Source organism: Desmodus rotundus, chromosome X, assembly GCF_022682495.2.
Source record: "Desmodus rotundus isolate HL8 chromosome X, HLdesRot8A.1, whole genome shotgun sequence".
Lineage (NCBI taxonomy): Eukaryota > Metazoa > Chordata > Mammalia > Chiroptera > Phyllostomidae > Desmodus > Desmodus rotundus.
This window is the reverse complement of record NC_071400.1, coordinates 7,879,079-7,901,079: the sequence shown is the minus strand read 5'-3', so window position 1 is coordinate 7,901,079 and position 22,001 is coordinate 7,879,079. Positions and strand designations below refer to the sequence as shown.

General features: G+C 38.5%; 1 protein-coding gene and 1 pseudogene across 1 annotated transcript in view; one reads left to right on the top strand and one right to left on the bottom strand.

Annotated features, from left to right (window-relative positions):
• Positions 1–22,001, top strand: part of TEX11 (testis expressed 11) — a 124,791-nt gene that overhangs the window by 6,294 nt on the left and 96,496 nt on the right. The window contains exons 6-7 of the mRNA XM_053917416.1: positions 15,126–15,247; positions 20,112–20,196. Coding sequence (XP_053773391.1) covers positions 15,126–15,247; positions 20,112–20,196 — 207 coding nt within the window. The remainder of the gene's footprint in view (positions 1–15,125; positions 15,248–20,111; positions 20,197–22,001) is intronic.
• On the bottom strand, positions 8,608–8,720 carry LOC112300140 (U6 spliceosomal RNA; annotated as a pseudogene).

The window sequence follows — 22,001 nt, the reverse complement described above, 5'->3', positions numbered from 1 at the left end:
GTCGGGTATTTTGCGAGAGGCAGTCGTTAGTGTTTCTCTCCCACGTCGATGTTTCTCTCCCTCGTTTTCTCCCTCTCTCATCTTCTCCCTCTCTTATCTTCTCCCTAAAAAAAGTGAAATGAAAACAAGTAAATCTTTAATTATTGCCCGGTTCATTCATCTGTTCATCCACGAACCAAAGGTCCTGGGAGGGACCGATGGAAGCTGGGTTATCTGAGTTTGCCAACCAGGAAAAGATCATGGGAACTAACGTTTGTTAAGTATCTGCTGCACGTAGCCACGGTTCTCGACGCTTTATGTGCAGTATTCCATTGAACCAGAAGCCTAGCACTACTTTTATTCCCATTTTACAGATGAGGACATAGATCTGCTGAGACTCTTCAGGAGCTAGCACCAGATCACACAGTGTGTGGTGCATGGAGTGTGAGGCAACCATGGGGTTCTGCATTGCCCCTTCCCAGGAGAAATGAGTAACATAAGTTGGGTGCAAAAGAAGAGGGGTTAATAGCAGGACTTTCTCTGTTTTTCCTTTTTTCTTCACTGTAGTATGCAAAAGAGGTGCAAAATATTTTGAAGAGGGAAGAGAAATTATGTTTAGAAACCCTGTCTTTCCCATGATAAATAGTGACTGTCTCTGAGACCCTCAGGGTCAGGAGGGAACTCTGTTGGTTCTCAGAACTGAAGGTACAATCTCTCGTCTTCATCCTGTTAGTCATCTCCACCTAGGGCTTGACTGAAGTGCCTAAGGCTTAAAAGACTGGATGAAGCAAGGTGAAAGGACACACAAATATATATATATATATATAATTAAAAAAGTTATGAGACACATGGAGACCAGACCAGAGTGTGGTGATGGCCAGAGGAAAGGGAGTGGGAATAGGTGGAATTGGGCAATGGGGACAGAAAGAGGGTGTTCTTGGGGTGATAGGAGCCCGATGCAGTGTGCAGATGATGCTTTATTGGTTTTCTTTTTTTTTTAATTTATTTTTTATTGTTATTCTATTGGTTTTCTTTTAAAAGATTTTGTTTATTTATATGAGAGAGAGGGGAAGGGAGGGAGAAAGAGAGGGAGAGAAACCTCGATATTCGAGAGAAATATCGGTCGGTGGCCTGCCTATACGCTCCCAACCGGACCAAACCGCAAAGCAGGCTTGTAGGCTGACCGGAAAGGAACCCACAACCGTTTACTTTCGGGAGGACAACCAACCCACTGAGCCACACCAGCCAGGGCTGAACCTTGCCACTCGCGAATGACCAGTGGGCAACATTGCTTATACCTTTTCCTCCCTCCATTTCCTTTCCGTCCATTCCTCCGTCTATTTTCTCTCTTTTGAAAGCCTGCTGCCTTCTGTCCTGTTACCCTGGCCACCTGCAATCTTGCCCCTGTAACTGTATTAAGCGCCATAGTTCCTTACTCTGAGTGATTGTCACCCTGACCCTCTGCACCGCATTCCCAGGATTTAAGGCCTGAACTGCGCATAAACGCGCGCCAAGTTTTAGCGGGAGCGGCAGAGGGTAGAGGGCGAGTGGGCGTGGCATTTGATCGACGTCACTGCACAGGGCGGGGGGGGGGGGGGGGGCGGGGTGGGGGGGAGCTTTCCAAGCATCTAGGCAGGCCGTGATCGCGGTATCCAGGAGGATTCCCGGGTCGCTGCGCGTGCTGTGGACATTTGGAGAGGATTCCTTGACCCGCAGCCTGTGCGGCGGTGAGTGATTTACTAAAGTAAGAAGTGTAGAGGAGGGTCCGGTACCGGTGAGCGCGAGTCGGGTGGTTTTTACGTAGTCTGAGATGTGTCCATTAGATTATCACTTTTTAGAGTCGCTCCGAGGCAATGCTTTTGACCTGGGAAACTGCTGTAGGTGACTCACTATCAGGTGAAGGAAAATGGCCAAAGACAGCGTGTTGTTATTTTTATTTTTTTTTAATTTATTATTTTTTTTTACTTAGGTAAGACAGGAGGCGTCGACTGGTGTGGGTCAGTGGTTGGGGCGCCGTCCGGTAAAGCAAAAGTCCGCCTGTTCGATTCCCAGTCTGTGAATATGTCTGGGTAGCGGGTTCCGTCCACGGTGGGGGATTTTGCTAGAGGGAGCCATTATTGTTTCTCCCCCTCTGTTTCTTTATTCCTACGGTTGTCTCTAAAAATAAATAAAATCTTTTTACAACGGGTACAAAATTCAGAACATCAGTGGTTGAGAAGACAGCAAAAGATTTTATTTGTTTATTGTAACGTGAAATTAAAGAAGGAAAATAGGGTTAAAAATATCGATGAATAAGAGAAACACGGTTAGGTTGTCTCTAGCAAGTGGTCCAAGCAGGGTCGGTCCGGCCACCTTTCGGTCTTCTGGACGGATGAAGCTCACCCAAGTGATCCACGTTGTCATGGAAATAAATACAGTCTTTTTAAAATGTGTGTGGCCCTTTTGGGGGCCACTGAAATCTGGAGGTAATAGTTCTGGTAGTTTGTATATTAAGCACCTAAATTTTGTCGGGGCGGTACAGTCAGTGTCTTTTCAGGAGCCGTTGGTGACCTTTGGATGGCGGGAAGCTGAAAGAGTGCTAAGTGAGTCTGCTTGAGCGGGAGATTTGGGCGCGCAGGCTGGAGAAACGTGCGTGATTGGACGCTTTAAACGTCTGGCCTGGGATTTGGAACAAATTACAATGTAGCAATGAGCACCAGCCAGACCAATCACTGTGTACCATGAGCCCTGATTGTCTGCTTTGCTGGGCAGATTATGCTATAATTTGATGAGAATTTCTCCAAGCAGGGCTCAGCTTGCTAGACAGCCTGTTCCCATCTCCTATTAACTACTTTTTCTGAGATTTTAAATTTCCTCGGCTTTTTTTCCTTTGAATAGCAAGTAACTGGAAAAGTTTGAGTAAAAAATTTATTGAGAACCAGGAGTATAAAGGATCCAATATTAAAGTATTTTATTACTTCATAGGCGTGATCCAGAGATTGAAAAATGGACAAAACGGATTTTCGTTTCTTGGATTTTAGAGGTATGTACCTTTACACGGTAGTATAGAAAATGTCAAACTATTTGCTGCCTTACCGAAGATCTTCTAAATGTATTTTTTTTTCTGAACTTCATCTCTTTGCAGTAGCCATAGCTCCACCTTTTCTCATTAATGTACCAGAAACACAATGTAGATGTTTAAGACACTGGAACCCTTTTATAAACTAGGATAAGGAAACATAATTTGCAATTCATAGCTTGTTTTCTCAAGGTTTTTATGGCATGCAAAATAACATTGTTTTAATCTGAAATAGAAATTGCTGCATTAGAAGTACATTAAAAACTTACTGCAAGATCCTGGGCCTTTCCATAAATATTAGTGAAAAATAAATTATATCCTGTGTAGTTTTACGTTTAAGTACATTTTATTGTATCTTTATTCTTTTGAAAATTGGTAATCCTTGTAACATATCTATGGGAATTCTTAATAAACAAAAGCAATTTGAGTAATCACAACACCAGATTCCTCAGCTGTGCCAGATATGGGAGAATTTATGATATTTATAAAAAGGAACTATGTCGTATCTAGGGTGGTTACAGATCTATGATTTTCAAAAGTTTAGGTCAATGTTTTTTTTTAAGATTTTATTTATTTTTATTCTTAAAAAGAGGGGAAGGGAGAGAGAGAGAGGGAGAAAAATGTGGACCTGTTAGAGATACACCGATAGGTTGCCTCTCCCATGCATCCCAACTGGACTGGCCCGGCAACCCAGGCCGTGTGCCCTGACCAGGAATGAACCTGGGACCTTTTGCTCCGCTGGACAATGCTTGACCAATTGAGCCATGCCCATCAGAGCAGTGGTTGTCATTTTAAAACAACAAAAACAAAGCCCCCTACCACCTGCTTTAAATTTTAATTTAGGATATAATATCTTAAAGATATAAACATAGAATAGAGATTATGAATTTTGAGTATATGGTATTTGAGACCTTGTATTTATATAAATATTTGAAACACAGACAAGTATATAGAATAATATAATGATCACCAGTATACCTATCACTAAGTTTTGTTGAATCTTAACAGTTTGCCATGGATTTCAGATTTTTCATGTTTGAAAGAACTGAAAGATTACATATATTAGTTTTTCATCTTTTAAAGTTTTACATAAATTGTATCATTTTATGTGACTTTTCCCCCCTGTGATTTGTCTTTTTTCGCTCAGCATTATGTTTTGGATATTTACCCATATGGATATTTTAGCTCTAATTCATTTATTTCCACTGCTGATTAGTACCATTACATTGAATAGAAGTGTACCACAAATCATTTATTCAATTTCTCTTATTGGATGTGTGAATGTTTTAAGTAGTTGCCGTTATAGATAACAACAATGAACACTGTGCTTCAGAGAATTTAGTGGGAGCTTTCAAATAGTTTTGACCACCACCCATGGCAAGGAAATACAATGCATCAAAAGTTTAATGAAACAGTTTTACCTGTATTACATGCAGTGTCCTACCATATTTTCTATTTTATGCCTTTTTTTTAGTTAAAAAATTCTGGTTATAACCCCCTAGGTTGATTTATTTCTTGAGCACTGGGGGCTGAGGCTCTAGTTCAGTGCTGTCCAATGAAACAAAGTGCAAACACAATTTTATATTTCATAGTAACCACGTTAAAAAGGTTAATCCGATGAAGTTAATTTTAGTAATATGGATTATTTAGTTTAGTATATCCAAAATCTTATCAGGTAAGCATGTAATTAACATAAAAGTTATTAATGCGAGAGTTTACATTCTTTGGTACAACATTAAAAAAAAATTTTATTGTTATTGAAGTCTGCTATGTATTTTATACTCCAAGCACATCTCATTTTGGACTTGCCACAGTTCAAGTGCTCAGTGGTCACATCTATGTGGCTAGTGGCTACTCTATCACACATTTAGGTTGAACTGCTGAATGTGGAAGTGCCGGGTCAAAAGCTATCAGCGTCTTTCATTTTATAAATATTGCCAAAATGCTGTCCAAAGTATTTTTAACAACTTCTATTCTCCCTTTTTCTTTTCCCCATAATCTTGCTAATATTTGGTATGGTCACACTTAAGAAGTTTTGCAGATGTGAAAGGTGTCATTGTTTTTAATTAACATTTTATTTTGGAATAATTTTAGATTTACAGAAAAGTTTCAAAGATAGTACAGAATTCACATATACCCTCCAGCCAGTTTTATTTTCCCTGATGTTATCATCTTACATGGGTGTTGTTTTAATTTCTATTTCCCTGATAACTATTGAAGTTGGGTATATTTTCTTACTAAATTTTTTTAATCCTCATCCAAGGATTTTTTTCATTGCTTTTAGAGAGAAAGGAGAGGAGAGAAACATTGATGTAAGAGAAAAACATCGATGGGTTCCCTCCAGTATGTGCCAGACAGGATCATACAGGCCCTGACTGGGAATCAGGCAACCTTTGGTTACAGGACAGCGCCCCTGTAACCACTGAGCCACACCGGCCAGGGTGAAGTTGGGTGTATTTTCATAGGTTGGCCATTTGAGTTTTCTTTTTTGTATTGAGTTTTGTTTTCTTTTTTGTAACCTTCAGTCAAGTTTTGTAAAAATGGACCACAAAAGGCCCATGTGATGGCCCTAGCTCATTTTTTTTTTTCTTCATAGGGAGAATTGACATAACGTCCATCTTCTTGTACCAAAAATTCCAATCAGTTTCATGGGCAAGAAGGAGTAGAAATTTGTTTCAGTTATACCCATTGGGGCTAAATAAGTGTAGCTCTTTTTCTGCATGTCAGCTTTTCAACTATTTGAAGATACGTCTCCTGGAAAGTCTCTTCTGCAAATGAACCATTCTCAGTTTGCTTACCCGTTCCTCATATTACATGGTTTCTAGTCACCTCATCATTTTGTGTGCTGTTCTCCAAACATGCTCTTTTTTTTCATGTTATTCCTTAAAGTGTGGTACCCAGAACAGAACACAGTTCTCTAGGTTTGTTATGATCATCACAAAATAACCTTTCTCTTTAGATTTGGGAGTGATCATCATTTTCTTTAGATAATGATGTAGCTAAGATTGAAATTTTTGGAAGAGGGCAGTCACACCACACTGATGACTTATTTTGACTATTTTGCTTCTAAAACACTCTCATTTTTACAAAATACATTCTGCTGTTAAGCTACATATTGATGCAGTTAGTTTTGAAGACTTAAATGCAGGACTAAGATTTTTTATTACATTAATCCCATTGCTGCAACTAGAGATTTAACTTTTGTTCCTGGTTATATCATCTTTGTTCTCTCTCAGCTTTTTCATCCACATCATTGATAAGACAGTTAAGGACAGAATGTTATGCCATTAAAAACCTCACCTTAGATTGGCATCAATCCTTTAAGCAGCATGTTTGGGTATGCTTGCTCAACCTGTTTTTTTTTTTAAGATTTTATTTATTTATTTTTAGAGAGGGGAAGGGAGGGAGAAAGAGAAGGAGAGAAACACTAATGTGTGGTTGCCTCTTGTGCACCCCCAGCTGGGGACCCAGCCCCTAACCCAGGCTTGTGCCCTGACTAGGAATCAAACCAGCGACCCTTTGGTTTGCAGGCCGGTGCTCAATCCACTGAGCCACACCAGCCAGGGGTCTGGTTTATCTCTTTGAAAGGCTCTTAGGGTTCTATGTATATGCACTTCCATTACCAACTCTCCTGTTCACCCACCCCCAGCTTTCTTGAGATATAATTGACATATAATACTCTGTAAGTTTAAGGTATATGGTGTAGTGATTTTATATATTTATATATTGTAAAGTGATTACTACAAGAATGTTAATGAACACATCCATTACCTCACATAGTTACAGGATTTTTGCAGCAGGGGTGAGGAAAATGGGTGAAGGTGGGCAAAGGGGACAAATCTCTTTTTATAAAAAAGACTTTATTTACTTATATTTTTTACAGAGGGGAAGGGAGAGAGGAAGAGAGGGAGAGAAACGTCGATTATCTGTCTCTGGTACACGCCCTGACTAGTCCAGAGATTGAACTGGTGACCTTTTGCTTTTCAGGACAACGCCCAACCAACTGAGTCACACTGGTCAGGGCTCTGCTATTTACCTTTGAGGCTTCCTTCCTGATGTTGAACAAAGTTTGATATCACACTGTGCTATCTTGCTCCTGACCTGCAACCTCTAGGATTTCAGATCTATAGTACTTTTTCTTTCCCCTTCTTTCCCTCCTTCTTAGAAATCAACTTTATTGAGGTATAATTTACACATATAATAAAATACACACATTTAAGTGTGCAGGTTGACACCTTGTTTTGAGGGGGGAACAAATGTAACCTGTATGACCACCATGCTGATAAAAAAAAAAACAAAACAGAACATTTCCCATCCCAGAAAATTCCATCATGCCCCTTTGTGGTCAATCTATACTTCACATTTCACCCCAGGCATTCACTGTTCTTATTTCTATCACTGCAGATGAGTTTATAAATGAAACATTACCGTATATACTCTTTTTTTCTACAGTGTCTTTCACTAAGCATAATTATTTTGAGAGTCATCCATATGATTGCATAAGAGTAGTTAATTCCTTTATTTTGCTGAGTAGTGTTCCGCTGAATGAATATATCACAATTTCTCCATTTATCAGTTGATGGACATTTTTGGCTATCATGAATAAAGTTGCTATGAATATTCATGTATATGTTTTTTTAAATGACTTAGGTTTTCATTTTTCTTGGACCTAGAAGTGGATTTGCTGAAATGTAAAGTGTCTTTGTAACCAGGTTTCAACAGACTGTCTAGGGTATTCTTTCCTGGAGGACAGGTTTTGAAAGGCCCAAATTCTTAACTTACGAAACAATAACAACCGTGCTGGAAGGTTTCCTAAAAGTGTCTCTCCTGATTCAGAAAAAAGTTTCTCATCTTGGCAAGCACCGGGAACCATCCATAATAGAAGGTGACTTAACAAGGGAATAGCAAACAGTTGAGTGGTGTTAACAGAATATTCACACTCCCCTGCCTGGGTAGCTCAGTTGGTTGGAGTATCTCCAATAAGCTAAGGGTTGCAGGTTTGATTCCTGGTCAGGGCATATATAGGAATCAATTAAGAATGCATAAATGAGTGGAAAACAAATCTGTGTTTCTTTCTCTCCATTATTCTCTTTCTCCAAAAGGAATAAATTTTTTTAAATTAAAAAAACTTTCATACCAAGATAATTTAGCCCAGTTTTCCTTCTCAACATGAGGGTTATTTCTTCTTAAAATATGGCAACAGTTTATTAAGCTTTGGAATCCCCTTTCCTATGGTTAATTTGGAGATAACTCTCCTTTTTCTAGATTTCTAATATCTTTGTATTTGCTATTATATAAATACTCTTATGGTCTATCAAAATACTCAAGTTTATACTTTCTTTTTTCTTTAAAGATTTTATTTACTTATTTTTAGAGAGAGGGGATAGGAGGGAGAAAGAGAGGGAGAGAAATATCAATGTGTGGTTGCCTCTCACATGGCCCCCACTGGGGACCTGGCCTGCAACGCAGGTTTGTGCCCTGACCGAGAATCGAACCGGCAACGTTTAAGTTTGCAGACTGTTGCTCAATTGACTGAGCCATACCAGCCAGGGCTAAAGTGTTCTTAATACAAACAAACAGAATGCTTCACGAATTTGTATGTCATCACTGCGCAGGGCCCATGCTAATTTCTGTAATTTCTGTATTGTCCCAATTTTAGTATATGTGCTGCCTAAGTGAGCACCAGAACTATAATTTATAAATAATTTCTAATAGCCACATTTTAAAACTAAAGAGAAACAGATGCAATTATTTTTTATAATAATAACAATTATAATAATTTTAATATTACATTTTTAGCCCCACATATCAAAAATACCATTTCAACACATAATCATTATATAAAATTACTGATATTTTGAGTTATAATACAAGCTATTATGGTTATTAAAAATTACTGAGATATTTTACATGCTTTTTTTCATACTAAATCTTCGAAATCTGGTATATTACAATGATAGCACATCTCAATTTGGACTAACCATACTGAGGTGCTAAATAGCTACACATAGCCATGTTAAACTGCAAATCTAGACTAAAACCTTTAGTAGGAAAACTCAAGATAATAGATTTTCAGCCCTGGCAGGTGTGGCTCAGTTGGTTGGAGTGTGGTCCCATAACCAAAAAGTTGCACGTTCAATTCCTGGTCAGGGCACATGCCTGAGTTGTGGGCTTAGTCTCCTGTCCTGGTGCATGTGATTCCCGGGTCCGAGGGTAGGATCAGCAGTGCTCACACATAGTGGGCAGAGGAGGCAACCAATCAATGCTTCTGTCTCACATCTATCTATCTCATTCTCCCTTCCTCTCTTCTTTCCGCTCTCTAAAAAAGCAATGAAGAAGTGTCCTCGGGTGAGATTTAAAAAAAAAAGAAAGATAATAGACTTTCATTGAATCTCAAAGAACTTTATTTATTTGGAAGCCTCCCTGAACTATTTTTTCCCATGCCTTTAAATGCCATAATGGGATCCTCAGATTAAGAATAGCAGAGTTATCAGGAAATGTCCCAAGAGGGGGCCACATAGTTCAGAATCATAGCAGAGTTTCTGTATGGTTTGTGCAGAAATCTCATTGAGATACTTGGTGGGGTCACCCGGTATGCACATATTAGGTAGCTATAATACAGTTTATGAAATAAAGAGGTGGAATAACTAACTGAATTTAACCTTCATAGTATATCATACAATATATTTCAAGCTCTGACCTCTATGTACCTTTCTAATGCTGTTTTCCCGTAACCTTCCTTTACCCTTTTCTCCAGCCATACATAACTAGTTATGGTTATTTGAACCTGCTGTGCTTTTCCACACCTCTCTGCTTTTTCCCTCTGGTATGTTGCTTGGCAAATCTCTACCTTATCCTTCAAGATCCACCTCAAATAGGACCGTGAAGCCTATCCCGTTATCCCTTTATCCCAAGTCTCAAATGGGAAGAATTACTCAATTCTTCCTTTATATTCCTGTAGCATCTTGTATTCATAGCAATGACTACATTATATTGCAAGTTTTTAAAAGTTAATTTCCTGAACTGTGTGGTCCACTAGATGGCATAGACTGCCTCACTTATCTTAGCATTCCTAGCAAGATTCCCTGTATCTGCCTGATAGCAGGCATCAAATAAATGTGTGTTGAGGCCCTGACTGGTGTGTCTCAGTGGATTGAGCGTGGGCCTGCAAACTGAAAGGTCACCAATTCCATTTCCAGTCAGAGCACACGCCTGGGTTGTGGGCCAGATCTCCAGTAGGGGGCTCGTGAGACGCAACCACACATTGATGTTTCTCTCCTCTTTTCTCCTTCCCTTCCCCTCTATCTAAAAATAAATAAATAAAATCTTAAAAACTGTTTGTTGAATTACCTTTTATAAGGAGAAATGTAGACACTAGCCAGAACAAAAAGAATGCAGTTGTCTTGAATTCTATTCCTGCTGTGCTACCAATAGCTTTGATCTTGGGCAAGATAATGAACTTATTGATGCTTTATTTTATTTTTTATTATTTTCTAAAATCTCTTAAATTATTTTTACTTTTTGGTTATATTTGACATACAATATTATATTAGATTCACGTGTATACCCCAATGATTAGGCATTATATAATTTAAGTGATCATCCCAATAAATCTCACACCCATCTGATACCTTACATAGTTATTAGAATATTATTGACTGTATTCCCTATACTGTACTTTACATCTCCATGCCTATTCTATTACTACCAATTTGTACCTATTAATCTTTTCAACTTTTTCACCCAACTGTACCACCCCCTCCCATCTGGCGACCATCAAAATATTCTCTGTAATTTTTTTTAGAATTTTTAAAAAGATTTTATTTATTTATTTTAAGAGAGAGGGGAAGGGAAGGAGAAAGAGAAGGAGAGACACATCAATGTGTGGTTGCTCACCCTAAACTGGGGACCTGGCCAGAAACCCAGGCATGTGCCCTGACTGGGAATGGAACCGGTGACTCTTTGGTTTGCAGGCCCGCGCTCAATCCACTGAGCTACCCCAGCCAGGGCCATTCTCTATATTTATGAGTCTATTTCTGTTCATTTTGTTCATTTATTTCGTTTTTAGCTTCAACTGTTGCATGTCACTTGTTCTAGGTTCTTCCCTATTGCATAGTTAAGTTTCAAATGAGAAAGCCTGAATTCAAGTCCTAGTTGCTACTTTCTTTGTGTCACCTTTGAGAAGTCACTACACTTTGTTAAATATCAGTTTCCACATCTTATAAAATAAAAATATCTACCTTCCAGAGTAGATTGATGATTAAATGAGGATGCATATGAAAAGCTTTGAGAGTATAAACCACTATGCAAATGTTAATTTTATTGTCATTTTTTGGTTCTTTTCTCACTGAGGAAGTTGCAGATAATTGTTGTGACTGGAAGTCAAATCTTGAATGACCCTGGTAGGTCTTTGAGCTGCTTTGGCCTTTGAAATGACTGGTTGAGCTGATGGAAGTCACAGGGAGAGACTTGGCAGGACTGTTGATAGATTTTTTTTGCCATGTTGTAGCAGAAGCTTACTTCTGAAGGACAGGGAAAATGTTTATTTTTCATTAATATTGTATGTGCAATGCTGTCTGCCTAATCACAATTAATTGGTATTAACACAGTTGTCTTAATGGTGTGACTGCCCCCCCCCCACCTCCCGTTTTAACTAGGATGAATCTCATTTAAATTATATTAACTGAAATCATGTTGTAAATCATAGTTCATTTCAGTAGCCAGGAAGATGATTTAATCATTTTCTTTCAGGATGTACAACCTTGCTTGATACAACCTTAATATAGCATGTTATCTTCAAATCTCAAGAATAGGCTGTATTTATAGAAGCTCCTTTCTTAGCTTCTGCCAGAAACAAATCTCCTGCATAGTGTAACTCAGCCATTTAGCTATGTGATCTGTACTAGTTACCCAGCTTTGCTGACTGCATTTTACCTTAAAGATCTGCAGAGCTGTCATTGCCTCAGCTGCTGTCAATCAAATTGCTCAAGTAAATGACATTGAAAATATGTTTTGAAAGTCCTGGAATTATTTTGACAAAGAATGAATTATATTAAACACTAAGAGAACATGCACAAATCAAAATTAATGTCTTCAGTCTCATATACCATGTGACCACAACTTATAATTGGTATTCTACTAAACTATTTTTGGAATTTTTTGAAGCAACTCAAATTAAACATTTATATATATATTTTCTTTTCAAAACCATTTTAAGACACCTTTTTTTAAAACAATAGTTGGGTTTCAAAAAACATTTCAAAGCTTTCCTAATTTTTTTAAATTGAGGTGTAATTGACATGCAACATTACATCACTTTCAGGTGCACAGCATAATGATTTGATATTTGTATATTTTATGAAATGATCACCATACCAAGTCTAGTTAACATCCATCACCATACATAGTTACCAAGGTTTTTTTTCTTGCAATGAGAACTTTTAAGATTTACTCTCTTAGCAACTTTCAAATATGCAGTACAGTATTAACTATAGTTGTCATTTTGTACATTACATCCCATGAATTATTTTATTCCTGGAAGCTTGTACTTTTGACTCCCTTCACCCATTTTGTATATCACCTGACCCTGGCCCCGGCTACAATCAATCTGTTCTCTGTCTCTCTGAGCTTGGTGTTTGTTTACTTGTTTTAAGATTTCACATATAATTGAGATCAGACGGTATTTGTCTTTCTCTGACTCATTTCACTAGCATAAACCCTCAAGGTCCATCATATTGTCACAAATGGCAAGATTTCATTCTTTTTTTTTATGGCTGAAAAATATCCCATTGTATATATTCACCACATTTCTTTTGTAATTAAATTAAATTTATTGGGGTGACATTGGTTAGTACATGATATAAATTTCAAGCGTACAATCTTGTAATATAACAGGTGTATATTCCACTGTGTGCTCACCACTCAAAGTATAGCCTCCTTCTGTTACCATATATTTGGCCCCCTTTACGCTCTTCATCCTCTCCCCATTCCCCTACCCCTTTGGTAACTACCATCCTTTTGTCCGTATCTATGAGTTTCCTTGTTTTGTTTGTTAATTCGTTGCTTTCACTTTTATGTCCTCCATATCAGTGAAATCATATGGTTCTTGTCCTTTTCCATTTGACTTATTTTGTTTAGCACAATAGTCTTAAAAGCCATCCGTGTTGTCACAAATGAAACTATTTCATATTTTCTTATGTCTGAGTAGTATTCCATTACATATAGAAGGAGTATACACATCTTCTTTATCCAGTCGAAGGGCACTTAGGTTGATTCCATGTCTTCTTGGCCACCATGGATAATGCTGCAATGAACATAGGGGTGCATCTATATGAATAAATGTTTTCAAAACTTTTAGGTAGATACCCAGAAGAGGAGTTGCTGGGTCATATGTAGCTCTATTCTTAATTTTTTGAGGAAGTTCCACACTGTTTTCCATAGTGGCTGTACTCATCAACAGTGCACAAGGGTTCCCTTTGCTCCACATTCTCTCCCACATCTGTGTTATTTCTTGTCTTTCTGGTAATAGTCATTCTAACCAGTGTGAGGTGAGATCTTGTTGTTTTGATTTGCATTTCTCTGATGAGTAGTAATGTTGAGCATCCTTTCATGTACCTGTTGGCCTTCCGTATTTCTTCTTTGGAAAAATGTCTAGAGAGATCCTCTGCTCATTTTTTAAAATGGATTTTTAAAAATATTGCTATTGAGTTGTATGAGTCCTTTACATACTTTGGATATTACATACTTTGCATACTTTGGATATTATCCCCTTACCAGGCAGATGATTTATAAATATTTTCCCCATTTGAAATTTTCTTAATTCTGTTATCAATACAGGGTGGGGCAAAAGTAAGTTTATAGTTGTGAGTATGTGAAACACAATTTATTCCTGTATTATTTATTAATTATTGTATTATTTTTTAGAAGAACAACTGTAAGCCTACTTTTTGCCCCATCCTGTGTTCTGAACAAGGGCTGTAACCCTTTGAGCCTACTGCTTACCTAATCTTAGAAGAGTCAAGATATAGTGTGTCTTTTCACAAAGTTATGGGAGTAAGGAAGCTAGAGATTTTTCCTTTTGTATATATCTTATCACTTGAGGTGTATAAATTGTTTGTGGTATGTTTTCCCTAATACTGATGCTCATGGGTAATAAAGATTCCATGAGGTGTAAAACATTTTTGAGTATATTTGAACATAATTTGTTTTGTGAAATCTTTATGTGAATCTATTTTTTGATGTTTAACTGACATATTTTCACTTAGCAGATTTATTGTTAATTCTAGCAGGTTAAATAGCTTAAAATATCTTTCGGAAGTTGCTCTTATAGTATTTTCATGAATTTATGAATATTAACATTTTGTTAGTTGATGCTCAGATATGTTTCAAAAATTACACTGAACACTTCTGTTACATGAGTTTGGAAAACCTTCAATTTTGATAATATGAAAGGTATCAATTATAATTCTATATCAAGCTTGCATTTAAGGAATTCCATGTCTGCATAAGATTCAGCACTATAGAGTGTCGAGCTCAGACTGTTTAGAAAAGGGTGACATCATTTGAATAGATTCAGTAACTGGCTAATGTTGTCACTAATTGGACATGTCATTTTTTTTCCACAGCATTAGGTCAAGACTTCAGAGACAGGATAAGTTAGCCATGTCCACCTAATGCTTGCAAATGTTAATAAGTATTTGAGTTTTACAGGGCACGTATCTAACTCTCCCTTCAGAATTTCTACATTTTCTAGTTTTGCAGACATTATTTATTTCTATTTTATTGTTTTAAGATAACCTATAATAACATTACTATTTGTGAAGTTAATGCATTTTATTTCTTGAGGATGAAAGTAATGATTGCTGTAAACAAATGACTCCCAGGGATTATAAATCTTATTTAAAAATTATACTCTACCTTTAGCTAAAAGAAACTTTTTCTTTAGTTTGGTTTTACTCGAAGGATCATTCACAGTTTCTTCATGTTGTATTCATTTGACCAAATATCTAGGGACAGATTTTAAAGTGATTTGCTACTTTTTGCCAGTGGTGATAACTCACAGCACTTTTACCATTCATTGTTATTTCAGAAACTGTCCAAACCCTGGTCGAAAGAGATAATTCACCTGGCATACCTGAAGCAATTGACAAACTCTACATGGACATAGGAAATATCAACAGAAAATCAATGGCTGAAATAGGTGATGCTCAGGTTGGTATGAGAATAATTTTGTTTGAGCCCTGGCTAGTGTAGCTCAGTGGATTGAGCGCCGGCATCCCAGTCAGGGCACATGGCTGGGTTGGGGGCCAGGTCCTCAGTTGGGGGCGTGTGATAGGCAACCAGTGGATGTATCTCTCACACATTGATATTTCTCTCCCTCTCTCTCCCTCCCTTCCCTTCTCTCTAAAAGTAAGTAAATAAAATATTTAAAAATTTTGAAAAAATAATTTTGTTTAATAGCTTTTGATGATCTTTAAATTAAAGTATTAAGTAAAAATGATTCTTGCTAAATACAAAGAAATCGAGGGAAAATAGCTTTAGAAACCAATGGAAAAATATGTGCTCAAGTTTAACATTTAATGTGTAGCCTCTCCAGGCTTCAGTTTTCTCATCCATTAAAGGAGAATAATAAAACCCACCTCCCAGTGTTGTGAATAGTAAACAAAATAACATATTTAAGGTCCTGGCTACATAGCACTTAGTCACTAAATAATAGTTCTCTTTTCCTTACCTTTGCAGTACAGTAATAAACTACCTGGTAGTCAGGAACTCAGTTGAATATAAGTGTTCAGGGGTGTTTTGTTGGGGATATTTTTTATGGTGTTTACATGAGGGCCTGTCTTAATTTGGAAATTGTCTTGAGGTTCTGGGACACTTTTGGGAATGTTTACCTTGGGCCAGTTCTTCCATTTTGGTGATTGCACATGTGGAAAGGGGAGAGTAAAGTGTATTCTAAATATCTCTTTCTCTTTTTACATATAATAGATTTATTTAGATGTAGTCACAAGCCATATAATTGACCCATTTCAAGTGTACAGTTCAGTGATTTTTAGTATTTCACAGAGTTGTGTACCCATCACCATAATGAATTTTAGAACCTTTTCATCGTCTCCAAAAGAAATCTTGCACCTGTTCAGAGACACCCTCCATTTCCTCCCCTTCCCAGCCCTAGACAACCTCTAATCTACAATGTGTGTCTATGGGTTTGTCTGATCAGGACATTTTCTATAAATGGAGCAATACAATATGTAGTCTTTTGTGACTGAATTATTTCACTTACCACGTTTTCAAGGTTCTTCAATGTTATAGCATGTATCTATCCTTCATTACTTTTTAAAAAATATTTTTAAAATTTACTTTTAGAGAAAGGAGAAGGGAGGGATAAAGAGAGGGAGAAAAACATCGATGTGTGAGAGAAACATTGATCTGATCAGTTACCTTTTGTACATCCCTAACTGGGGACCTGCGCTGCAACCCAGGCATGTGCCCTGGCTGGGAATCGAACTGGCCACCTATTGGTTTGCGGGTTGATGCCCAACTCACTGAGTAACACCAGCCAGGGCATGTACTTCATTACTTTTTTTCTTTTAATTATATTTTACTGAGTATACTATTACAGTTGTCCTAATATTTCTCCCTTTGCCCCTCTACCCAGTAAGCCCCCTCCCTCAGGCAATCCCATCACCACTGATCATGTCCATGAGTCATACGTATAAGTTCTTTGGCTACTCTGTTTCCTATACTGTACTTTACATCTCCATGGCTATTCTGTTAATTATTACTTATTTGTGGTTCTTAATCCCCTCACCTCTTCACCCATTCCCTCATACCCCCATTCCATCTGGCAGCCATCAAAATGCTTTCTGTATCCATGATTCTGTCTCTGTTCTTGCTTCCTTTTTAGATTCAATTGTTGATAGATATGTACTTACTGCCAATTTATTGTTCATAGTTTTGATCTTTTTCTTAAATAAGTCCCTTTAACATTTCATATAATAATGGTTTGGTGATGATGAACTCCTTTAACTTGACCTTATCTGGGAAGGTCTTTATCTGCCCTTCCATTCTAAATGAAAGCTTTGCTGGATAGAGTCATCTTGGATGGAGGTTCCTGCTTTTCAGGACTTTGAATACTTCTTGCCAATCCCTTCTCATCTGCAAAGTTTCTGTTGAGAAATCAGCTAATGGTCTTATGGGAACTCCCCTGTAGGTAACTAACTTCTTGTCTCTTGTTGCTTTTAAGATTCTCTCTTTATCTTTAACCTTTGGCATTTTAATTATGATAATTCTTGGTGTGGGCCTCTTTGGGTCCAACTTGTATGGGACCCTCTGTGCTTCCTGTACTTACATGTCTATTTCCTTCTGTCTAGTTCCCAAATTAGGGAACTTCTCTGTCATTATTCTTTCAAATAGGTTTCCAATTTCTTGCTCTTTCTCTTCTCCTTCCGGCACCCATATGATGTGAATGGTGCAACACTTGAAGTTGTCCCCGAGGCTGTTTACCCTATCCTTGTTTTTTTGGATTCTCTTTTCTTCTTCTTGTTTGATTGGTTGTTTTTTCTTCCTTATGTTCCAAATCATTGATTTGATTCTTCGCTTCATCTGCTCTACTGTTGTTTCCCTATAAATTGTTCTTTATTTCAATTAGTGTATCCTTTGTTTCTGATTGGATCTTTTTTATGCCCCTGAGGTCCTCACTAAGTTCCTTGGGCATCCTCACACCTGGTGTTTTGAACTCTGCATCTGATAGATTGCTCATCTCCATTTCGTTTAGCTCTTTTTCTGGAGTTTTGATCTGTTCTTTCATTTGAGCCATGTTGCTTTGTCTCCTCATTTTGGCAGCCTCCCTGTGTTTGTTTCTGTGTATTAAGTAGAGCTGCTTTGACTCCATGTCTTGGTTGTGTGGCCTAATGTAGTAGGTGTCCTGTAGGGTCCAGTGGCACAGCCTCCCCTATCACCCAGGCTGGGTACTTGAGGTGCATCCATCGTGTGGGCTGAATACTCCCTCCTCTTGTTGTTGAAACTTGATTGCTATTGGCAGGTCAATGGGAGGTTATTTACCCAGGCCAGTCAACTGCCAGGACTGGCTGTGACCACTGACCACCAACCTCTGACTGCCATGGAGGAGCAGCTTTGCAGGAGCCCACCCCACAGAGGAGGACTTATTTCAGCAGGGCTCTGGCACCCGCTGAGTTAGTCCCTTGAGTGTGTCGTTTGTGAGGTGGTTGGGTGGTAGTGTTTTGATGTGGTCTAAAGCTATCCACTGGGTGCCCTGGCTCTGGGGCCTCCAAGGAGGTGCAGGTCAAGGTCAGCCACCACCTGAGTTCTGCCCGGGGCCACCTGGCATAAATCTACCAAACGATAAGCAGATGGCTGCTACCTGTGCTGGGTTTGGAGGTGCCCGGGTGAGGCCAAGCTGTGAACCAAAGCTGTCTGCCCATAGTGCCAGGCCTGGGGCCACTGAGTGAAAGGTACAGGGCTTGCTGAGGCTAGATGCTACTTCTTTGAGAGAATTTAGGAAAATCTGAAGCATGAGCTAACAGAAGCCATTAGTATAGAAAAGCCACTGGAAACAGCTTGGGAGGGCCTGCAATTTGCATGGAGCATGGCCCCAGGGAGTCACCAGGGTGGAGCAAACAGTGTGAGCCAGGTTGAGTGAGTCTCAGGTAGGGCACCTGCTGGCTGTGTGAGGGGAGGGCTCAGTAAAGGAACAATGACTTTTGCCGGCACTTAATGTCTTGTAGCAAGCTGCTCCTCCAGCTCTCACCCTCATGCCAAATAATTCAGTTCTTCCCCATATGTCTTTGCTGCCTTTCAAGCTGCTCCCCTTGTGCTGTAGTTCAGAGGGAGTGACTCCATGTAAGTCCATGCCAGCCCTTTAAGAGGAATTGCCTCGGACTCCTGAAGCCTCCATCTTCGTCATGCTCAATGCCCGCTAGTTTTTACAGCCAGAAGTTATGGGGACTTTTCTCTTCCCGGTACTGGAACCTTGGGCTGGACGGCCTGGTATGTACCTAGGACCTCTTGCTCCTCAGGGGGCACCTCCGCAGCTGGGATTTCCCTTTTGATTTTTAAGCTCCACACATGGATGTGGGACCAGCCCATTCCACATCTCTGCCCCTCCTACCAGTCTGTGTGTGTTTTGCTTCTTTTAAATTCCATAGTTGTAGGCCTTCCATTCAGCTCGATTTCATGCAGTTCTTAATGATGTTTGTTCTATAGTCTAGTTGCAATTTTGATGTGATTGGGAAAGAGACGAGTACTATGTTTATCTGCACTACCATCTTAATTGGAAGTCGTAAGTATGTATCTTTATTTAGCACTTTAGTAGGTACTAAAAGTGCTGCGTAAGTCATAATCTTTTTTAAAAAAAATCTTCACCAAGGATATATTTATTGATTTTAGAGAGAGGGGAAAGGAGAGAGACAGAGAGAGAAACATCAATGTGAGAGAACATCGATTGGTTGCCTGTTGTATGCACCCTGGCTGGGGGTCAAACCCGCAACGTAGGTATGTGCCCTGACTGAGGCTTGAACTTACAACCTCTGGTGTACGGCATGATGCTCTGACCAACTGAGTCACCCAGCTAGGGGTAAGACAGGATCTTTGATATCAAGGATCCTGGTTTGGAAATAAGACTAACAACTAAAATAAAGAATAAATGATACAAAATAGTATAATTAATTGTTTAATTATGTGAAACTCAATGAATATAGGAATTCAAGGAAGAGAGAGATCAACATAAACTATAGTGGTTGGCTGAAAGCATCACATATATTCTTGGTGAGACTGAAGTGGATTCGAGTTATGTAAAGAGAATGGAGGGAGTTATATCAGGTGAAGTCAATGGCATGAATAGAAGTGAATAAATAGGAATGAACAAGTTGTGTTCATGGGACAGTGAGACAATTACTGTAACAGTGGGTAAATTTGGAGGGGAAAGGCAGAATTTGATTAGATTATGAGGGGCCTATAAATGAATCACAGTAGTCACATAAGCATAAAACATGCAAGAAAAAAAATATTGGAGGTGAACAGTATTTTGACTGGCTAAGAAAATGTTTCTCTCGTCTAGGTTGAAGAAATGGCAGTAAACCTGTGGAACTGGGCGATTTCCAAGAAAGCCGGTTTGGACGTAACTGGAGAGCAGAGAGCTAAATGTACGTATATATTTTGTGACTCATTGTGAGGAGTATTTTTATCAGATTGTGTTCCTGCAGTTTAAATAAAATTTTGACCAGTTCTTAGATGGAAATTTGTTAAAAGACGACTAAGCGAAACAACCCATAAACAGAGGTTTCTCAAGCAAAGATCCTTCCTTGGTTTTATGATTTTTCAGAAATTAGCTCCATATTAATAAAAGTTTAAAAGCACTACTGCAAGAAATCGTCTGGTGGTGAACAACAAAGATGATTAAAGGGTGGGAAAATGAGAACCTGAGGAAGTGTTAAAAGACACGCTGGAGAAGATATGATCTGGATTCTGAAGTACCATCAAATAGTAGTTTCCTCTCTCCATTAAAAATAGAAAGGAAAATGTTGCTATGTGAGGGATTTAGATGGAAAACTCTGTAATGGTTAGTTTCCTCCTGAGGTTGGTTGATGAACATTGGACTGAGTTACTGAGAGACACTAGGCGAATTGTTTTCTACCTGTGAGAGCAAACAACAAGAGCAACAAGAAGACAAAAACTGAAAACCAAACTCGTCTGCTTGGGTGCATTAAATGTGGTTCACTGGCGAAGTTCTGGTGCTTAAGCTAAATGGGCAGGGTCTAATGTGCTCACAGGCGCTGATTACCAGCAAGGATAGTGACAGTTAATGCAGTTTTGGAAATTATATTGCCCAATTATAAAGGATACATTGAGGGAAGAACCCAAAAGGGGAATCTCTGGACTGGTTTACTTTATAAAGACAAATTTTATCAGTATGTGACAAATAGAGTTTATTACCAAGTATTTAGCTTTTGGAATATAAACCAGACTGTATACAACTTGAGTATAGGTGTAGGGTAATTAGTGGTTAATAAAGTCAATTATATACTTACTCATTAGTCCACTCCTCTATTAGGATGTTTTCAGAGAACAATTTCTACCTCTTTAACTCAGATAAATGTTCAGATCATTGCTCCTAGGAGCCTTAGATCCTGTAGTTATGGGGAGGGAAGAGTTAGAAATTTATCCGTGGAGAAACTTTTTACACAGGTGAACTGTGATATCAAAAGGCATTAATTCTAAACTCCCACCATTCTGCATATTAAGCAATGTTGCTGTGGCTGTTTTTCACTGCCTGTCACATAGTAGGGATTTGGTAGATAAAGTGGGAGCTGTAGGCCTAGGACCTGTCCCAGTGTACTGACTCTGTGCGTGTTGCAGTTCTTAATCAGATATTTGGGTATACACACATGCACACACACACACACACATGTGTATGTATATACATGGTACTTTTAGGATACAGTGGAAAACAGGATGTAGTGCAGGAAGCCTCTGATTTAAAAGAGTTTCATTTCAAAAATATTATGTTGCAAGATATTTTTGTCTCCTTAAAAACAAATTCAGTGTGCCTGGTTTATGTTATATGATGAAAAAAGTCATCAAGATTTATAGACTACCATTTGTATTACTGGGAAGCCTTATGGAACAAGGACAAGAAAGAGGAAAGCCAGAATAGAGGAAAGCCAGAATTTTCAATTTAGATGTGTTGCGTTTAAGGTTGCAATAAGGTTGGAGATCTGAGAAAGGTCAGGCTGCCTGTAGATTTGGTAGTTATTCACATGGAGGTGATTATTGAAGCCACAGGTGTAGTTGAATTATCTGAGGGAGAAAATAAAGAGCAACAGTTCTTTTTTTAAATTGATTTTTTAAAAAGATTTTATTTACTTATTTTGAGAAAGTGGGGAAGGGAGGGAGAAAGAGAGGGAGAGAAACAGCAACGTGTGGTTGCCTCTCACTCACCCCTCACCGG